At 36.4% G+C, this 20,048-nt stretch overlaps 1 protein-coding gene across 9 annotated transcripts in view; it reads right to left on the reverse strand.

The window, feature by feature from the left end:
• FRYL (FRY like transcription coactivator) overlaps nucleotides 1-20,048 on the reverse strand; it is a 162,217-nt gene that overhangs the window by 81,876 nt on the left and 60,293 nt on the right. For all 9 annotated transcript variants that reach the window (XM_066185715.1, XM_066185716.1, XM_066185719.1 and 6 more), the window contains 7 exons: nucleotides 13,361-13,560; nucleotides 6,903-6,956; nucleotides 2,871-3,010; nucleotides 2,310-2,406; nucleotides 1,651-1,730; nucleotides 1,067-1,147; nucleotides 450-618 (listed from right to left, as the gene is read on the reverse strand). In XM_066185715.1, coding sequence (XP_066041812.1) covers nucleotides 450-618; nucleotides 1,067-1,147; nucleotides 1,651-1,730; nucleotides 2,310-2,406; nucleotides 2,871-3,010; nucleotides 6,903-6,956; nucleotides 13,361-13,480 — 741 coding nt within the window. In that variant the 5' untranslated portion in view covers nucleotides 13,481-13,560. The remainder of the gene's footprint in view (nucleotides 1-449; nucleotides 619-1,066; nucleotides 1,148-1,650; nucleotides 1,731-2,309; nucleotides 2,407-2,870; nucleotides 3,011-6,902; nucleotides 6,957-13,360; nucleotides 13,561-20,048) is intronic.

Consider the following 20,048-nt stretch of genomic DNA (forward strand, 5'->3'; position numbering starts at 1 on the left):
AGGACTTTGATCCAAAGCAAACTAAAGATAATTAAATATTCCATGTATAATAAATAGTCCATAGTGAAGTGTTTTTAAAGAGACGTATGTCTTGACATCTCATCTGTTAAAAAATGATGTATCAAATAATTCTTTTTCTTTAATACACTTCTTCCATAAAGACAGAAAATTATTTGATGGCTACCCATTTGCATTCAGTCTTAAATTCATGTATTACAGGTTTGCCACACTATTAAGGCAATTGTGAAAGGTTGCTCCTGATGCCAGGTACTCACAAATTGCAGAGAAACAAATAAATCACACATCTGAAAAACTAGGACCTAAGCAAAAAAGGATGAAGGATGGCACACAAGTAGAGGGAGTGACTGATAACAGCAACTGTCATCGTAGCTTCATGACTTAAACATTTAAAATTATAATCATTTCAGTTTACTGTAGCATTTGTTTACCTGCATGAACTGAAATGATGCTTCAAAATCCTCCACAGGATACATCTTCACACGAAAAAACTTCATTCCCATAATCAAACTGATGATACTCTGTACTACATGAGGACTCTGTTCTTTTTGTCGCAGTTCCTTTAATTCTGTGACAAATTTCTTCCTAACAGCTTGAAACCTGAACAATGGATAGAGATGGCAATTATTTGCATTCTTAGTTACTTTTGTATGAGGCCTATAATTTTGAACCAATTCCCTTAGTCTGCAACAATAACAGCAGCTACTGTATGAGAAATGCAAGCAAGATGAGCCCTGGTACTTCAAATCCAGGCATCTCAGAGTGCCTACGATGATCAGTACATCAGAATATACCCATCAACTTGGCTCAGGGCCTCTTTTTCCTGCCCCTACAAGCTGACTGCAAAGTAATTGTACTAAAGATTATTTCTGGATTTGCTCAATTTTATTGTGCTGGAACATAAGATAGACACAACACACTACACCTGACTATATTTGACACTTAGAGGATTAGTTACTGGGGACATGAATAGATTCTGCTATATCAAATAGTCTTTAAGCCTACATTGGTTTGTCCCTAAACACAAGGAGTCAGAGACTGAACTTACTTTGATTGAGCAAGAACCCCTGTCACTTCTGCATATAAGTCTGCAATAATATGCACATTCCCAGTGTTGGTTCCTGAATACCTAAAGTGAAAAAAAAAAAAAAGAAACCAATAAAGGGAAAAAAAAAAACCTCATTAAATACAACTTTGTTCTTCTAAACCCCAAGCAAGTTCTCACTTACAAATAAAAAACTTGTCCCCTAGCAGGCAAATTATTACCATAAAACCAATTAAATTCAAACACAAAATGCATGGGTGACATTTAAAGTAATGTAGTTTCATTTCTTATTTCAAAAGGAAGATATTCTGGATAGGAATTTTACTGCATTTATCCAAACTCAGACTTTTCTTACTGTGACTTAGGATGCAAATCATTCTGTATATTCTAAACAAAATAAACTCACTATTACGTTAAACACAGCTGTGTTCTTTCAGGATATGTTTTCAATTTAAAGACATCAACTAGTGTTCATTCACACTGGTATTATCACCCACATGTTACAAGTGAGGCAAAGGAGAGCAATCACAACAAGCAAGCACAAGCTGGTAATACAAAATATTACAAAGTATACAAGTGAAACTTACCCTTCCTTATGTTTAAAGTGCTTAAAAGCCAAGTTTAGAACTTCATGTACTAAAGGATCTGGCACTGGATGAACAGGTATCTGAAATGCACATATCACTTACATGTATGTAGCACCTATACATACATGTATGTATGAAGCAAATAAACAGTACTGTGAGATGCCTTGGAGAAATCTCTCCCACCAGTGTCCAAGGACACATCTTTTGTTGGCATATATCAAGCTAATTCTGCAATAAATAACATTTACACAATCTGCACCGGCATCCTTAGCCAAATAAGCATAATTCTAAGCAAAGTTAAAAACCTTCTCTAATTTTTAAGTGACATTTTAATCTCATTATCCAACAATTTCAACCTGTATTTCAAAAACACTTAAGCTGACAAAGGGTACTGAACATAAATGAAATGTTATTTTTACTGTTCTGCTTTTTGCAGTACCTCAGCAGCTTTCCAAGACACATGAACTGAGATAATACAAGCATGTAAAGAAAAGGCAGGAGAAGCCAAAGGCTTTATGTAACTGGGAGTAAAATTACAGCCTTGCATATGCTCATCATAGACATGTTCTAATTTCTAATATAAAAATTTAAAGGACATTATCAAAGCCAACATTAAAATCAAAATATTAAAATTAATTTGCCAAAGCAAAAGATCTTACCTGTTTTAGAACCTCTATTAAAACTAAACAAAAAATGAAATCTACAGCTAAGTCCCTCCTTTCAAGTAGATAATCTCTTTCACGTTGTTGGTCATCCCTAAAATAAGAAATCAAGAACACAGGAATCAGACACAAGACTGAACACAAATATTGCAGAGAAAATGACTGCATTGTTTTTCATGAAATCGCTGTTGCAGATGTATATAAAATGGATAGGTGGAAAGACCTGGGGGTTTGGCACAGCACTGACATCTAGCCACCTCCTCCTGAAAGGGCCTGCTAATAATCAAAACAAAAAAGGGACCAACTACCTTAGAATTACCAGTATCCAACTTTCTTTCTGTATATCCACACCAAAACCATCAAGTCACTTCATGTATATCATCTACACATGATTAAGTTAAGTTAAATACACTAGCTCCAAGAAGTCTGTGTTCTTTCTACACAAATTTAGGTAAGAACAAATCCAAATACAACATACTTGTCACGGCAGTACAAAGCACGTTTTCTTATGAGAAAGTACAGAAAAATCAAACAGACTTCTGCAAGGAAAATTCTTACCCCTTTGATTTTGTGCTTGACCGAGGTCTATATTCATAAGATTCATCTTCTGTTCCATTTTGACGCCTGTACCAGTCAAACAAGGTGCGTAGTAAGGAGGGGAGACAGTGCTCTGCTACTGAGCTCATAGAGCTTATCAACTGAAAGAGCAAAAAAACCACTTTAGCCTGATATAGAAATAAAAATCCTAGAGTTTAATCATTCTTTCAAATTGGTTTTTACTGTTAAGAACCATATACCATGTAACTTCACAAAGTGCCAACTTAATATTCATTTTCACTTATGAACAGTTACTCTTAATATTACACACTAAGTCCATTATTTAAAAAAAAATTGAAGTCTGCCAAAGCTCAGATGGGTCACAAAATGACAATTTTATACAGATATAATGTGTATAAAACCATTGAGAAAACAGCAGAGGTTTTAGGATGTCCCTGAATGTTGCCATATGTACCTCTGAAGTATACATTCCTTCACAGGTGAGAGATAAGAGGCAACCCTCCAAAACTGAGAAGTATATAACTTTAAAAAAACTGCTTCATTTGTTATTATATAAACAAAAATAAGAGCCTTCTAGATATTCTACACTCCTTTAATACATTTGACCAGTCTGGGTCTCAAGCTATATTTACTCTTAGTGTAACTCCCCTGTCTATTGCTTTCTTTCAGAAAACCCACATAAGTTGCAAATTCATCTGTGCAACAGATGTGGCAATAGAAACCATTATAGGAGGAAGACCAGAAGTTGTTATTAAACTTAAATTCTCTAGGCTTCCTTTAACTAAAAACTTAAAGGGAACTCATAAGTATCCCAGCTTGGAAAGGAGAAGAATGATTGAAGACAGCCTAATGCCATTATAAACTTGCTTCCAGGAGGCAGCAGGGGGCAAGCCCATTCCCAAAACACAGGCTGGAATGGGAGAGCTACCATGTTGCTCACTGATGTCATGCATTCCTTATCTCTTGAATCTTTCAGGTAAGTTGTTTTGATAGAAGCCATCCTCATGCTGTAATTTATCTATTATTCACTATTCCAGATAACAATACAATATTATGCCAATACATGTTCTGATATAACATTAATGCAGTTATTTCTTTTTCCTCATTTGAAGCATCTTGGGTTTTTTAGGTTTGTGGAAGAGATGGAGACAAATTAAGCACAGGGAAACCTCAGAAAGACCTCTTTCAATCTTCTGAATACATTACTCAGCTTGTTAACCAGTCAGTAATTCAAGTCACAAGAATTAAATAGTGTACTGAACTGATGGCTTTATTAGCAGAAAAAAAAGAAGCAAGCTGCATTTTAAGCTTTACTAAACATTTTCCTTAGGTTTTCCTGCAAGTTTACACAGTTTAACAATAATACTACCATTCATAAATATTCCAGTAGTTAGGCAATTTACATTGGCTTCCACAGAAACAAGCATGTACCACATGCATTCAAAAATGTCACTGGTTAAGTGCAAACCCCAGAAACTACTGGCATAATAAAGCATTTTCCACTTGAAAAATAAAGAGTCAGTTTTACATAATAATTATTTATTTCCTGTCAAGTTTTGCATTCTTCATATTCTAATGAAAAGGCACTGGAATTACCTGAAAGATGATATCTTTGCTAATATTGCATTTAAGCAGAACATCAGTGACTTTTCATTTGCATTCATAATGCCTATACCGCTTGGATACTAAATTCAAAATCATCTCATATTTAGAAAAAAAAACTTCTTATATAAAAAAGTATACATTTCTTATACAAGAAAACTCTTCTTTTTTAGCACTACATTATGCCTAGATTGAATGCAGCAGTCCAGACAAAGAGTGCTCCTGCAATACCCAGGAGGACAGGGCTGCAATAGACATGACGTATACTTCAGTTCCTCAGAATGAAACAGCAAATCCTGCTCCACTCTTAAATGCTGTGACATATTGCTAATTGTTTCCCATAACATATCCAACATCACAGTGAGAGGTAAAAACAGAGAAGCAAAATTATAGTAAGATGCTAGAGCACAAATTCCAGCCTTGGCCAAAATCATGATCCTGAAAACATTGCTCAAGTTGTGCCTAATCATGAATAAGCCTGAACCTCACATAAATCTGCTTTCAGTCACTGAGAAAGTCAACACATGCTTCTGTATGATTATAAAGTTTTGGTGTCTTAGGACAAGAGCAGGAAATTGCCAAGTATGTTTCCTACAACAAACAAAAAAAAGAAAAACATACGCTATTTCAGTTTCAAGCTGTACAAGCAAAAATATTTTAAGAAATGCAATATATGCTCTATAAAAAACCTCCTGTCCAGTAGCTTCCTGATGTGCTAAGAATTATAAAGGGAAAGCACTGGTACTAACTAAAATGCTAAAATGTTTAAGTTTGTGAGTGTACCAACGTGCAAATTTCCTTCTCCTTTTCCAAAACGTCACCTTTTTTAGCTGAATTTATATTATTGTTCCAATTAAGATATCAAATGACAAACAGAAGATTTCTGCTGCTTGAAAATTAAAAGCTATTTATTTTTCACACTTGTTTTAATAGCAGCCCTTTGGTCTGGTTATGTTTCCAACAGAAATTACTTATAATCCCATTAAATGCTATTTTACTTTTTCATTAGAGGGACAGGCAACACTACATGCCTTCCTCCTCCATCCCTCTTCTCATCACTTACTGAGCTGAGAGAACAAGTCTTAATTAGATACCACCTTAGTCCCAGAGCCCTCCTGTACTCAAGCATGCTCTCTTTATTCACAAAGTACAACACTTACTAGCTCAGACCCCATTATTGGTACAGGTAAAGCCACTTTTTAGACTCAGATTCCTGGCTCCATAAAGACCTCTGGGTGAACAAGGTTGGCCCAGCAACAGCTCTAGCTTCTCTGCTGGATGCTGTGGCTGTGATCTCTGGATCCTTCTCATTCCCACACTTTGCTGATCATTTTTTAAATCTGTAATCTTCTGCACTGCTGGAGAATTGTTCTTAATAAGGGTTTTATGCATCAAGCAATGAACAGAGAGACACAATTTAAATTCCTTTTGCCAAACAAATTCCTTTTGCCAAACAATGTGCAAAATTCCCTAACAAAGTTCATAATCTCAGCCATTCAGGTCTGTCTAAAGCAGTTAGTCAGTTGCATTGAAGTTCAGATCTCAACTTCAAAGTAGATTACAAATAACAAAAGAACAAAATAAGAACTCACACACAAATATAGACACACAATCAAAACCATTTTTTTGAAAGAACTGCATTTTCAGGAAAACTAGTTTCTATCTATATTACCAAATTTTAAAAGTTATGTGTTTTATTTCTTATTTCCCTTCATTCAGCCTGTTCTTAGAATCTCCCTGTAGACAGAACACTAAGCTTCATACAGTAGATGCTATTCAGGAACAGACAAGAACAGAATAGGCAGTTAATGGGGCTTCCTCTGATCACTGCCTCTCCATTGCAAGGAAGTGGTTATGAGACACAAACAGGCCTACACTATTGAAGAATTAGAAACACACGCAATAAGTATGAATAAATTGAGCAGAGAGTCATTCCAGACACAGTTCACTGAGAGCAAGTGAAATGGAATTGCCTAGCAGTCTATCTATATTCTCAGCAAAGGACAAAGTAACGCTTTCATAACACTTTTGAATCTCCCCTATACCTTCTGCCATAGAATCAAAAAGCCCACAGTAAAAGCCGTGTTACTGAAACAAAATTAACAGTATTTGTTTATAAAAACAGAATCCCAAACTCTCAAACCATAAGTGATGGTAGAAATAAACTAAGACTTTTTGTCCTCTAGTGCATTTCAGCCTTTCTTCCACCAGTTTTCACAGCCACCTTCAAACAATTACCTATTCTAGTAGTTTCTTACTATCATATTCTACAATGGAAAATAAAGTCTAATATTCAGAATCTAAATATTCTGACACAGATCCAGATGTAGATGTTTCAGTAATTACAACAGCGGAACCACTATTCTGCAAAAATAAAGCCCACCTTAATCCACCTTAAATAAAAGTTACCTTCAATTATATGTTTCCTACCTGATCAAACTGAAGATCTTCACCTCTTTGAAGAGATCTGGACAAGAGCTTTTCCTGAAAAAAAAAAAAATAAACATACATTACACAATGTAATTAACTATTATCAAAGGTAGATCCCTTCTTTCTCAGTTATATTACAAAACAAAAGAAATAACTTTTAATGTAAATATTTGCATTGTTTTTCAGACAGAAATATTTCTGGAGATGTGAAGTATACTCCCAAAAATTAACTTAGTAGCTAAACAATAATAACATTAAAGACTGACAAACAGAAGATATCAGAGGCCAAATGGGGACCAGGTGCTGGTGGGTGTCAAGTGTAACTTAGAGGGAAAGCCATTCCCATCTCTATTAACAAGTGCATTCATGTTCATATTTGGCAATTATTCTAAGTCACAATAATGATTTTTAAAATGTCTTCACAAAGGCAGAGACAAGTGTTCAATGCATTTCCAATCTGCTCTTCCCCTGAACTGCAATGAAACACAGCTACAAGAACTACTCCAGTAAAAGGAGAATGTGAATAATCATTTGCTTTAATTTGAAATAACTATGAGGGACAAAAAAAAAGAAAAGCAATATTACCAGAATTTTACTTATTATAATATTTATTGCTACCAGTAGCATATGACATAGTGCTCTGTCAAAAGCAAAAATTAAATTATATTCCTGACAAAATATTTTAGTGAAGATTAAAGCATTACAGAAACAAAACATTCACAAACTCTAATAGCAAATGGCAATTCTTACTAATCACTGTGTAGAGTACAAAATTATACACTTAGAAGAAGTACAAGTTTTATACCTTGCCCAGGTACCCTAGAAAGTTTAAAAAAAAAAAAAAAAAGGTAAAGTAAAAGAAGAAAAAAAAACAAAAGGAAGAAAAGGGAAGAAAAAAAGAAAAATAAGAAAGAACACTGAGTCCTGTGGACTGGTTCTGAGGGACAATGATTTACAGCAACCCAAGTGCCACAGGAACAGCTTTAAGTGCACACTGCAAAGTGGTAGCATATATAAAGATCTGATGAGCATTTCCTGGTATTTTAAAACATTTTAAACTACCTTTCATTTGATTGTATTACAAATGAGTCCAGAATGCTATCTTTCATAAGGAAAATAAAAAATGTACCTAAAGAGTTAATAGTTCACATTAGACTGCAGTCAGCAAACAAGGAGCAAGGTAAGTCAAGTAGTTAACTTGGCTGGTTTGGCATGTAAAAGGAGATGTGAGCAATACTGATAGCCAGTTCTGCTCTCAACAGGTTGTAACTCAGTTCGCAAAAAGTAACCGCTCAGTAGTTTAGCATTAGACAACACCCATGCTCTGTCAGGCTGTTGACAAAAACTGAGAAAGTCAACATTGCTTGGTGATTAACACTTGCAAGGCTGCAAGAGACAGACTATATGCTCAATAGATAACTCATATTGCATGTCCCAAATCCAGGTTTGAACTGGCAAGTTAATTTTTCTTGTCCTACCTGTAATCTTGAAAATACAGCACAATTTCTGGCATTTTCTGCTGTAAGTGCAGTTCCATTTGGTGTTAAAAAGAATGCAATATCTGGCAACTACTACAGCCTCTGAAAACTGGAATTCAACACTACCCAGGCGAAAAGCATTTGCCTACTCTGAAAGTATAATTTGAAATAATATAGATGCCAATTCACAAGTTATTTTCACTTTCCATAATCCAATGAAATCTACTTAATTATCTAGGAATATATTACCATTTATATTTACTTCCAGTTTGCCTAAATTAAAAAATATTTTAAGAAGGGGGTTTCAGAAAAATGCATTGATGATTCTGAAAAAGCTTTGTTTTTTGATCAACTGTAATAGTTAATGTTCTTTCATTGTCTATTCAAAAGCAAAGGGGAACAGGTTTCACTTTCTTGATTCTTTCAAATTCATGTAATTTTCATGTTAAATCTATTCAAAACACTGTTATGAGAATTAGTATTTTGAAGCATGTACTAAAAGCTCCGCAGAGCACTTGCAAAGCCGGATTTTCTTTTAGCTAGCACTCTTCCTTTCTTTTTTTTTTTTTACACGGAAATGCCTGCTTTAGGTGAATTTGTGTTGTCTGTATTACGCTTTCTGATAATCTGCACAATAATTGCCAGCTTATCTATAAAGCAGAAATGCAAGAAATGTTCCACTCTATACAAACACAGTATCAGTGCTAATTAAGTTAAATGAGAAAAACCAGAAAACTATTTCCTTAAAAGATGGAAAAGTGACTTTCCTATAAGAAGGTGGGAAAAGGTCAGGTTCCTCAAGTCTCCTTAGGATACAATGTCCTGACAAAACCATGTTTCCACCATAGTACTACAGAAGTATTACACAGGTGAAGAAACCCTGGGTTCACTATACCCACTGCATGCACCTAAACCCAAAAACTGCTAAAGGAAAGAATGACAAATCAAAGAGAAGTGAAATAATCTGTAAGTCTTTAGATAAAGAAGTTGAAAACCATGTCTATAGAGACCAAACTAGTTCCAAAAGTTTAGCTGCCCTCTCACAATCCATACTAATTTAGATACTTCCGTATATCAAATGTTTAAGATTTTAAGGTCAGAAAGAATGAAGACCTTACAAGTTCATAACCCTCTCTATTATGTTTCCTCAGCACTAAGGATCTAAACTGTTAAAAGGTAAATACACTGTAGAGTTAATGTAACACTGACCAAACAGAGGTGACATAACTAAATAATACTCTTGAACCCAATCACAGGTTTATCAAGGTCTTTGAATTATTTGCATGGCTTTAAAATTTATTTTCTTTTAATGTCTTCTTCTACCTCTGCTTTGTCATGGCTCTAGTCACCTCACATGATTTTAAAAAACCGATTTAACAGCATAAAGTAAAGGTCTGGAAACTCTAACTGAATTAATAATTTAAGATTTATTTTCCTGTCTTCCTGAAGTTCAGAGAGAGATGAAAATAATAGGTCTACATTTATCTTTTGCAAGTGAAATGAAAAAAACAAAACACTATTGCATTAAGCAAAGAGCAGTTTGCATGCATTGTATAAAGGAGAAATGTCAACATATGGCAGGCAGCAGGGATCAGGATGTGCATGTGCTGTGCAAACAACTGCACCCATGGAAAAAGGTACCACCCATTGGCCCCTCTCCCGCATTCCCTGGCACCGTCCTCTGGTGGCCAGCACACCTCAGCAGGGTGGCTCAGGTGTGCACAGCAAACTAGAGAACTTCTGGCTGTCCTCCAAGCTGCAGGGAAGAAATCAGACGAGGGATGCTGCTTTGCCTCCTGCAGCCTGAGGGCTGGGCAGTGCCTGCATGCCTGCCCGAGGGGCAAGCACAGTACCGTGCTAAATTTTACTTCAGACAAACTTTTGAAAGCACCTAAGCAGGACTTGCAGAAGTGTCCAGTGCTAGTCTGAGACATATTTAGTATTTCCACAACAGAATAAATTCACTTGTGTTGGTAACTGGCTTAAATTCAACATGACACAACTACAATTCAGTAGGTTAGCAGCTTATCAACTTGCTGGGACCAGGTTAAACTCTGCTTAAATTCTAACCATCCATATTTACATGCAGATTGACAAAATACAAAATAATTGAGTTTATGACTAATCTTTTTAACTGGTATGGTTTATGTCAGATTTGGGGAAGGCTGGTGTCATTCCTCAGTGTCATCCTTCTCAGCTGAGAGGGAGTATTTTTTAAGCTACAATACTACTCTTGGGCTCTTTTTTCCTTTAAAATTATATACTGCTGCAAAAAAAAATTAGCTTAACTGGTTAAAAAAAAAGTGTTTTTATTTAATTTATTCACTAAAAGGATGATCTTCCTTCCTGTCATTACACTTGCTGCTTTCATTTAATAATTTATTTTAAGCATTTGCTGATAAGCTCTGTCTGTAACTTTGAAAACGCTGAGGTATTAAAATTTTGCAAGCAGAGAACTCTTAATTAAATTAGTAAGAAGAAAGTAGGTAAAATTCACAGCCAGAGAAACCATTCAGTTAATTTTTGAAATTACAAGTCAGTAATCCACACATCTAGCAGAAACGATACTACCCCTCACCCACAGATGCTGTCTTGATCTGCAGTGACTTTTTTTTTAATTCATAGTTTAATTAATTTTTGCTCCCCTCCTGGCATGTTCAAGTTTCAAAAAGTGTCTGGCTCCTAATTTTGATTGGTCTGGCTTTAAATTCTCTCAAACAGCTTGACCCAACAGCCTAGCTTCATTAAAGATTTATGTAACCCTATATATATTCTCCACACTTTTGTTTGTAGCCAAGTCATTCCACAAAATCAAATCACTAAAATAATAAAGGGCTTTCCACTTTTCCATTAAAGTCTTTTATCCAATCACAGTCAGTGCTTTTCTGGTGCTCTTCCAGCCTTTTAATCTTTCTTTTTAAAGTTCATACTCTAGAACTGAATGTTCAGTGTCTAAATTCTACATACAGAAATAAAGCTGCTTCAATACTTTAGTATTTCGTTTCAGTGGGACACCTAAGGATTCCCTTCTACCTCTTTATGTTATACAGGCTCAGGATGTTTTACTTTTCCACATTTTTGGCACCTCTCTTAATTTGTTGGTTTTCTATACAGTCCTTCTCACCCACCAATATAAAATAAGGAAAGCTGGCTACACATATAAATTACATTTGATTCCATTAAAATACATTTTGTTTAAAGGAATACAGCTTAGTAAATGAATCCAGAAAAAACTGTTTAAAACCTTTATAGATGACTACTTTACTAACATTTGTAATTTCTTACTTTATCCTAAAGAATTTTATACGCACAAAATACTGAGTTCAGATTCTAATCAGTAAAAAATCTTGACTAAGGCAGACTTCATGTAATCACCATAAAACCTCACCAGGCAACAAAGGTGGAAATCACTCTTCTGTGAAAAGTGAATTATTTAATTAGCTTCATGGGGTTTCTAATTTTTAATCTAGTGACGTGTTTCAATTTTGTATGATTAACAGATTAAAAAACATTTGTTTAATTAACAGTCAACAGCATGGCAAGGAGACACCAAACCTGGGACTGATGACAGAGGATTTATTGAATCTGGTCTAGGGACAAGTTCGGCAGCACTAGTGAACTCCAGGGCTATTATATTTATCTTGCTACCATTATTCTGGTTAGATTTGACTCCACACTAGCCATGCCTGCAGGAAAAGCCCTTTCAGCTCATCTCACCTCAGTTACAGGCAGTCTGTCCCTCTGGCCAAGCACTACCCTCCCGGTCTGTTTAGCTGCTGAGTGGCAATGGGGCTGGAGGGGCAGAACTCGGCACACAGATGGACAGTGGAGCTACCACAGCCTTTCCACCCATGTAGAGTATCACTGCCACTACAGCTGTCCTCTCATTTTTAGCCAGGTACCCTTCATCACTTGTGTGCCCTTTTTTGCTATGAAGTTTTTGTCCTTTCTTATGAACTCCTCCTGAACACACTACTTTTCTGGATGTCTAAAAACAAACACACAAGTTATATTTAAGCTGTAAACTTGCCTGGTGCACACAGACACACACAGACACACACACACACACATATATATATATATGTATGTATATATAAAATACGTATAAAGGAAAGTTTCGTTTTCCTCAGCCTTTTCTCTACTATGGTAGATATTTTATCACATGGGTGCAGTTGAAGATGATTCCATAACCCACAAAACAGTTTTAGCCCTGCATTTGTGTTCTTTTGGACTGTTTCCTAAGAAAACTTTTCCGTGAAGTTTCAAAAGTGGGGCTCAAAAGCTGATGTATGACTTTCTGCATGAACACTGTGGCAAGCAGCAGCTGCCAACAGAAGCTTTCTGTGAGCAGGCCCTGTGCAAGCCACAGCATCTCACCTGCCCGGTGAATTTCCAGGTTTTTAAAAAAGTTGATTTTGTTTGCTGTGGTTTTGGCCCCCCCGCCCCCCCCCCCCCCCCCCAAATTCGCAAATTAAAAGAAATCCATTTATTTCAAGACCACGAAGTCTGGATCACTAATCGAATTTTGCCTTTTTGCCTAATCTGCAATATATGTCAACTACTATATTATTCCAGGTGTTAGTATCATTTCTTCAGAAAACAAATCAAATGCATCTTTTCTTCAAAGTATATTGTCCAAGGACTACTTCAAAGAAACACTGTCAGGAAACTCACTTCACAGTACTAATGAAGGAACATTTTTTGTTGTTCCTATTTCCTTTTGTAATGTGACAGACCTTAGGGATACACTAAGAGGTCTTGTTTCCAGTAACTACAAGGTAACAGTTTTAACAAGAGTCAATAAAACAAATCAGGTAGTGACCCTGTTTGCAGAAGCCTATTTATTCCTCAAGTAATCCCTTTGAAAAGTCAACAGTATCTGGGAGTGCTTTTTTCCAGTAACCATACATATGATGAATCAGCCTATTTCAGAAAAAAACAAGACCTTTTTGAGAGATATTATTAAAAAAAAGGACTCACCAAAGGTTCAGCCATTACAAGTTCAATTTTCTTTTCAGCTTGAACAGCAAATTCAGCAAAGAGGCTTTTGATGACATACTCGCCCGGTTTCACATCTGGGTCAATAGTAATGTTAGACATGATGATGCCTCTCTTTTCCCAGGTGGAAACAACACTTGGAGGAACTCTACGTTTATTTACTCTGCTGGGTGGTGCGGAGGCTGTAGGTAAAAAACAAGAAAAACACAGAGCTATAAAGCAGAGCTTCTAAACACGGTGCCAGTCACTTTGTATTTTCCCATTCATCACACACACATTTTCACACAGCAAATTCTCTAAAACAGAAGGAAACAACTAGCTGTAACATACAACAAGAATCTGTTTGGTTTAGTTAGGTTGGAATTTCTACTCCTAAGTTGCACAAGGATTTATAATGTAGGTCACTTCTGTTACTGATAAAATGCTCTACAATGACCATGATTAACATTCAGTACCTTTAGTTCAAGTATGACTAAAAATCAGAAGGTTCAATAGAAAGGGTTTTGCCCTATATTATGAGAAACATTGCTTGATTCCATTTCACAGATCATCCATGAAGTTCACATTTCTATTTGATGTCTAAATACCTTCAAGCGAAATTCTTCCTTGGCACTTTTTGTCAGTAAGCTGATTTTCCTAACAAGAATGCAAACCCTTTTTAGACATGTCATGCTAACTGACCTTCTAGTCCCACATTAAAAATTTGTTCCTTGTAAGAAATATTTATTAATCAATCCAAATAACACTGTATATACATCAGTCTCATTTTCTAAGAACTAATGGTTTTGCTTTTATATTGAAATTGTCATATACAAACTTTATATATAGTTATCCACCTTTAATTTTCATTTTCTCCCCAAGCACTCCAAAACATTTATTTATTGGGAAAGTTGCCAGCAATGTGAACTGCAGTACGGAAAATCATGTTTCAGAACTCACACACAGAGGTTTAATACACAAAACGGTCAGGGTAAATAATTACAATTCTTGTCCTGCACACTACATCAAAATAACCGTTGACGCCTCTTAATGATGACCCAGATGTACCAAGGGAGGTCTGATATTTCCCTAGTGTATTCCGTGACTGCAGATGTTATTTTTCAATTTATATTAGGCATTGATATCAACAATTCTTATCTATTAAGATTCTATTTTCCTAAGACAGTCATGCAGAGAACCTAGTTCCCATCTGTTTCATTTTGTTACATTTCATGATTTGTTTAGGTAAGTGTGAGGAGATGCATTTAGTTTATTTTATTGAACCAGAAATTTTTTTTTTCATGTTCTCAGTTTTTTTAGTGCAAACCCTACCAGCTAAATATTATCCACAACTTTTACTCAATTTTTTTTCCCCACTCATTTGTGAAAAAACATAAGACCAAACATGGAGACCAAACCTTTGGTTCATTACACCTTCTCAAGTTAAGTCTTGGCCATTAATTGTATCTTCTATCAATTCAGAACGTTACATTTTACATAATATAACACAGACGCGCACAACTTCCATTGAAATTTATCATTTATCATATGCATTAGTGAAGTGAACAATTCTGCAGAAGTGAAAACTGAATGCCCACAAATACCTTAGGTTCTAATCCAAAAGGAAGGTTACCTTGCATAAGGTTGTGAGTACTGCACGACCTGTTTTTCACATCTATGCTATTGTACAAACTTGTTGTTTAGCTGGAGTAATGCCCATCTTTTCCTGTACATAAACTGCTGCATCCTTTCCTTGAGGCTAGAAAGACTCTTACAAGGTCACAAAACTGAGTTCCCAGGAAGCAGGGGGAACACCAGAATAACTGGCACACACTGCACATCATAAAACATTTCTAAATATCTTCTAACACTTCAATCCAGCACTTTGATCTTAGTAACAGAGGCCCTAAAAGACAAAGAAGAGTATGTCCCACACAGCAGAGACAATGGGACATCACAGGCATTGCCATGATCTAGATCCCTATGGTAGAAGCTCAGTAGGTATAAGTACACAAAAGCATTATGAAACAGAACAAAGTGCAGGCTGCAAAAGGAAGATGACAACCCAAAACTCTTTCTCATCCCACATCTGATGATTGACTCGTTCTTCAGTACAGAAATACAAACATGACAGGGACTTCAAAAAATATTTCATGTCTTTACAATGGCCTATGTTCTCCAGCATCCGTACTCTTGCCATCCTTAAGCCTCAGTGTTTCCAAAACAGAAAATGAGGCAGATCAACTATGTCAAGAACAAGAGCACAGAGGTTTGAGAAGAGGTGAAAAGAAGGAATAAATACACCCTTCCTAGCCATAGCAGGTAACAAACAGAAATACCAAGTATGGGATAGGCAAAACATTAGAATGCTACAACATACAGAATTTGAACAACTTTCCCTTCATCTCCATCAGATAAACAAAATAGAAAACTGCGTAGCTAAGGACCCATTACAGATACCACATATTTCCAACATAAGCAGTTGCTTTTATCCTAAATGCAAGAGTTTATAAGAAAACTAAAGCTTCATTCTAATCAACAGACAAGTTGGACTGTCTTATTTTAAAAGATATATTGATGCTAACAGGCTGGAAAGAAAGGAGAGTGTTTAAATCTCCTTTTGAATATCATTACTTGCATCATGTCAGAAGAAATTTAGCAAAGCAGCAGCCTCAGCTCATTCTAGACTTACTTATTAGATATGCCACAACTGTCGTATGATCTGGACTGAAGTGAACATGCCAGAGCTCTGGTCCAGTTCCTACTCCTGAAGAGTGAAGAGCTGGTACTCAACCAGCTCTTTTTGCTCTCTGGGGAAACTAAGAAAGACCACTGTGCTCCTTAACCCCAAACTATATTTAGATTTGCCTTATGTAGACAATTCTTAATAGTGTGTTTACATAAGACATTTCTGTCTTCAGATTTTAAAAGATCACATTCAAAAAGCCCCTGTCACTTAAGACTCAGGAAACATTGAGAGCTGATCCATCTTTAAAGTGCTATCTTCACTTCGTGTTAGCAATTCAAACCTCAGTAAGGGATCACCTTAGTGTGTATAAAACAGCTTCCCTCACCAAGGGTGAAACCCCAAGGCTGTCTACACTGATCTAAACCAAGATAAACTCTCTCCTCGGGCTCAAGCAAAACCATAGGAAATGGATAAACTGGGAAAAAAATCTAACACTGGAAAGAAAAAAAGAAGCAACTGGACTATAACCACACTGGCTACTGTAAATGCTGCAGAAATATAAGTACAAGGCAGAGGTCATGACCATGCAGCCAAGGAAATGTGGTGCCAGGACAGCCTTATATCCACCAGAATTACCAAGGACCCCACTCCCTGGCTATAGTTTCACACAGCCCCCTTTGGATGGCACACACTGCAGTACTGCAAGGGATGCAATCCCTTCCAGCCAGCTCTCTCCCTTCTTGCACAAGCAAACACAACACAGTCAGCTGTGCAAAGAGCCGAACTGGAAAAGCAGCATGCATATTATTTTTTTCCCCAGGTTAATTTTGATACAATCATTTGTCCAAGGCACACAACACACACAGGCGTGTGCCAGCACAGAGTCACTGCAGGGACAGGGTTTGCCTTTTTACTCTTTCAGCAGCAAAGCAGAGACAAGGCTGTCCTTCAGGCACTCACGTTTACTAATCTGTCCTCACATGCACAAACTCTCCAAGTGGCAATGAACTTACCCCCCCAAAACACAAGGGAAAACTGTCAAACTGAAGCAATTATAAACACTGCCATGAGAGTATTACAATTACCTTAGTTTTGCTAAAATGTAAGAGTATGTAAAAGGCAGAAAAAATTAGTAGGATTTTCTTTCATCCATGAACTTGCTGAGGACTCTAATTCATGACACCGCTAATGGTTGACATTAGCATCAAGACTCTCGTCTTGCATATGACAATGTTCATGGTTTTACCTGCTTTGTAAAACCAGCAATTTAGTTAAACACACAGAGAAAACTAACATGTAGGAGGGAAAATCGAGCAGGAGCTCAACTGTTTAGTAAGAAAATATGTAAGAGTTTTTTAAATAAAGTCAGAATCTATTCTCAGATTTCTTAACTAGGCCAAACAACATTATTATCTGGTATAATTATGTTCAGTAGGATTCATTTACTCATGAATTTGCAATCAATAACATTGTAGGAAGGATCTATATGGATTTTAAATATGCTTAATGGAAAAATAAAAGTCATTGCAGGACAGGACTTTTTGTTTTCTGCCATCAAAGCATAAACCATTCTTTACTCTAGGCTGCCAGAGAAAATGTAAATCAAACATCATTTGGAAGTTTCCAAACATGAAGTGTTCTATGGAACTTCAGATGAGATCTGGAACCAGAAACCATAAAACTTGTAACAGTTCAAAACTGAAAAACTACTTCCATAAATCGCTTGAAAACAGTGAACATTATTCACTTGAAACAATATCCTGTTTGTTTGCTCTGATGTGAGCTACTGCTACATGGGAAATCTGGGAGCAATGCAGTAAGGAAATCTTTGTTAAACAGTATTGTTTGGTTGCTAGGGCCACACCAAATTGTTTGGATAGTTGCAAGGAACAGTAAAACAATACAAAGGATAATTAGACAGACAACACGCTCCTAGGTCAAAAGGCAGCACACCCTGATGTATGCTAAATGAGAAACAAAGTCGTTTCATGTTAAACACGAGTGTCTAGAACTAGGAAAGGGTATTTAATACTCAAGTGGATAGTAAAGAATGCTACTATTTTAACATCCTGTTTCTCACCACATAGCCCAAATGCATCAAGTATTTGAGGATATAAAGTAGCACCCTATTTACCAATGAGACTATGCAGGGCTCAAACATACAAAGCAGGTACTGAAAAGTAACAAACATACCCCATCCAGTGACAGCTGATGAGTCCATTTTACTTCATGACTAATATAAAATGATGATTTTTAGCTTTCAGACATTTTTTGGGTACTACTTTACACTTACCGCTTTTTTTCCTAAGCTTTTCAGAATTTTTGCTGTAACTGAAATTTGGGTTCAGTTGCTGCTGTGTCACAGGAAGTTGGAATGGTGGGACTGAAGTAAAACTTCCATCGGGTATCTCCCCGCTTTCCAGATACCAGAAAACACATCTGGAATTACTTTACAGCTTTTCAAATAAGGTACCCAACTACAAAATAAGCATGCTCAACACAGTCTTGAGGGGCCTCTGCAGTTTTCATCAAGCAGATTATATTCTTGGGTGCTATTTTTAATTAATTGCTAAAGCAGTAGATAATTTCACATAGCTCACATTTAGCAATTAAGCTTTTTACTGTTATTTTTGCAGCACATGTACTTTCACAGGTACTTTATATTTCCTGCGACACTTGTTGCAGAATGGGGTTTGCATGTCCAACTGACAATACAAAAATTTCCAAAGACTAAAAATACTATGTGTGGTTACTTAAAGGAATTTTAAATAACCTCCTTGCCTTCTACTCTGATAACATCTAGAACATTTTATCCTGCCTCACAGAAATGATATTAATATACATGGAAACTTGTCTGTAGTGATTGTTAGATCTTTGGTTATTTTACCAAAAGAATTTTTTTTTTCCTAAAAAGGATGCCAATGCTCAAAAGAGATGGCAATCTATCCAGAATCATCCCAACAAATTATGAACAGATCCCAAATGTTAAACCTAGGCTTCCCATGTCCCTGATCAGAAGCCTGTTTTTCAGAGCAACTTCTTCAATAAATTTATCATTATTTCACAATTCTAAAATTCCCGTTGATCATCAGGTTTCTACTGTTTCCAAAGTCTGCATGCTCCTACCAGTGGAAAAGAAAGTCTTATGACTTGAATGAAAGGAACAGCAAACAGCTTTATGAACACAATGAAATTCAATGTACACTGCTCTAATAACAGGTGCATACTCCAGAACTTAGCTTTTAACTGTCGCTGTAGGATACAAAAGAAAGATGAAGGACTCCAAATATTTCAGAAGGCAAAGAGCATAGAAAAACCCTTTATTGTCTAATTCTTACTATCTTTTATAGGGTGTTCGGATACAGACTTAACATGATTGGTGAATAGGAACGGCACCTCTCTAATCCCATTGGTTAAACTACAGAAACAGCAAAACACCACCTGGAGAAAGACTGTTTTGAGAAAGTACAGTTGTTTGCCGAGACTGTTCTGAGAAAAAGCTTTCTTGAGAATTTTTTCCTTAGGAAAAAGTTAGCAGCTGCTAGCAGACTAAAATCTCTCAGACCCAGAAGTATCAGGCCCACATCTAACCTATAAGCAAATACAAAGAAAGAACCATTCTTCACTTAAATCTCATTGCTTTCACAGTAGTGATGGGAGGATGTAGTTTACCACGACTGCTGAAGCATATGATGCCACAGCAGACCACCAGGTCTACTTCACTGGTTTTTGTCCAAACTATGTAGCACTATCCATAGCGCATGAAGCCTGTCTGAAAGCTGGATTTATCCCTGCCTTACTTGCTCCAGCTGTACTGAATCTCTGCTGATGTCATGCACAGCCAGTACTGTGGCACACGTGGCTGGTTCCTTGGCTCACCAGCGTCACACAAGCGCTAGACTCAGCAGTCTCCGCAGAATTAGCAGACACTTCTGCATTATACTGCATTTATCCAGATTTTCTCATTTATTTCATTAACACTTATTTACCAGTAAGATGGTA

This window comes from Chamaea fasciata, unplaced genomic scaffold (genome assembly GCF_029207755.1).
Source record: "Chamaea fasciata isolate MVZ Bird 193981 ecotype frontalis unplaced genomic scaffold, bChaFas1.0.hap1 SCAF_6, whole genome shotgun sequence".
NCBI lineage: Eukaryota > Metazoa > Chordata > Aves > Passeriformes > Sylviidae > Chamaea > Chamaea fasciata.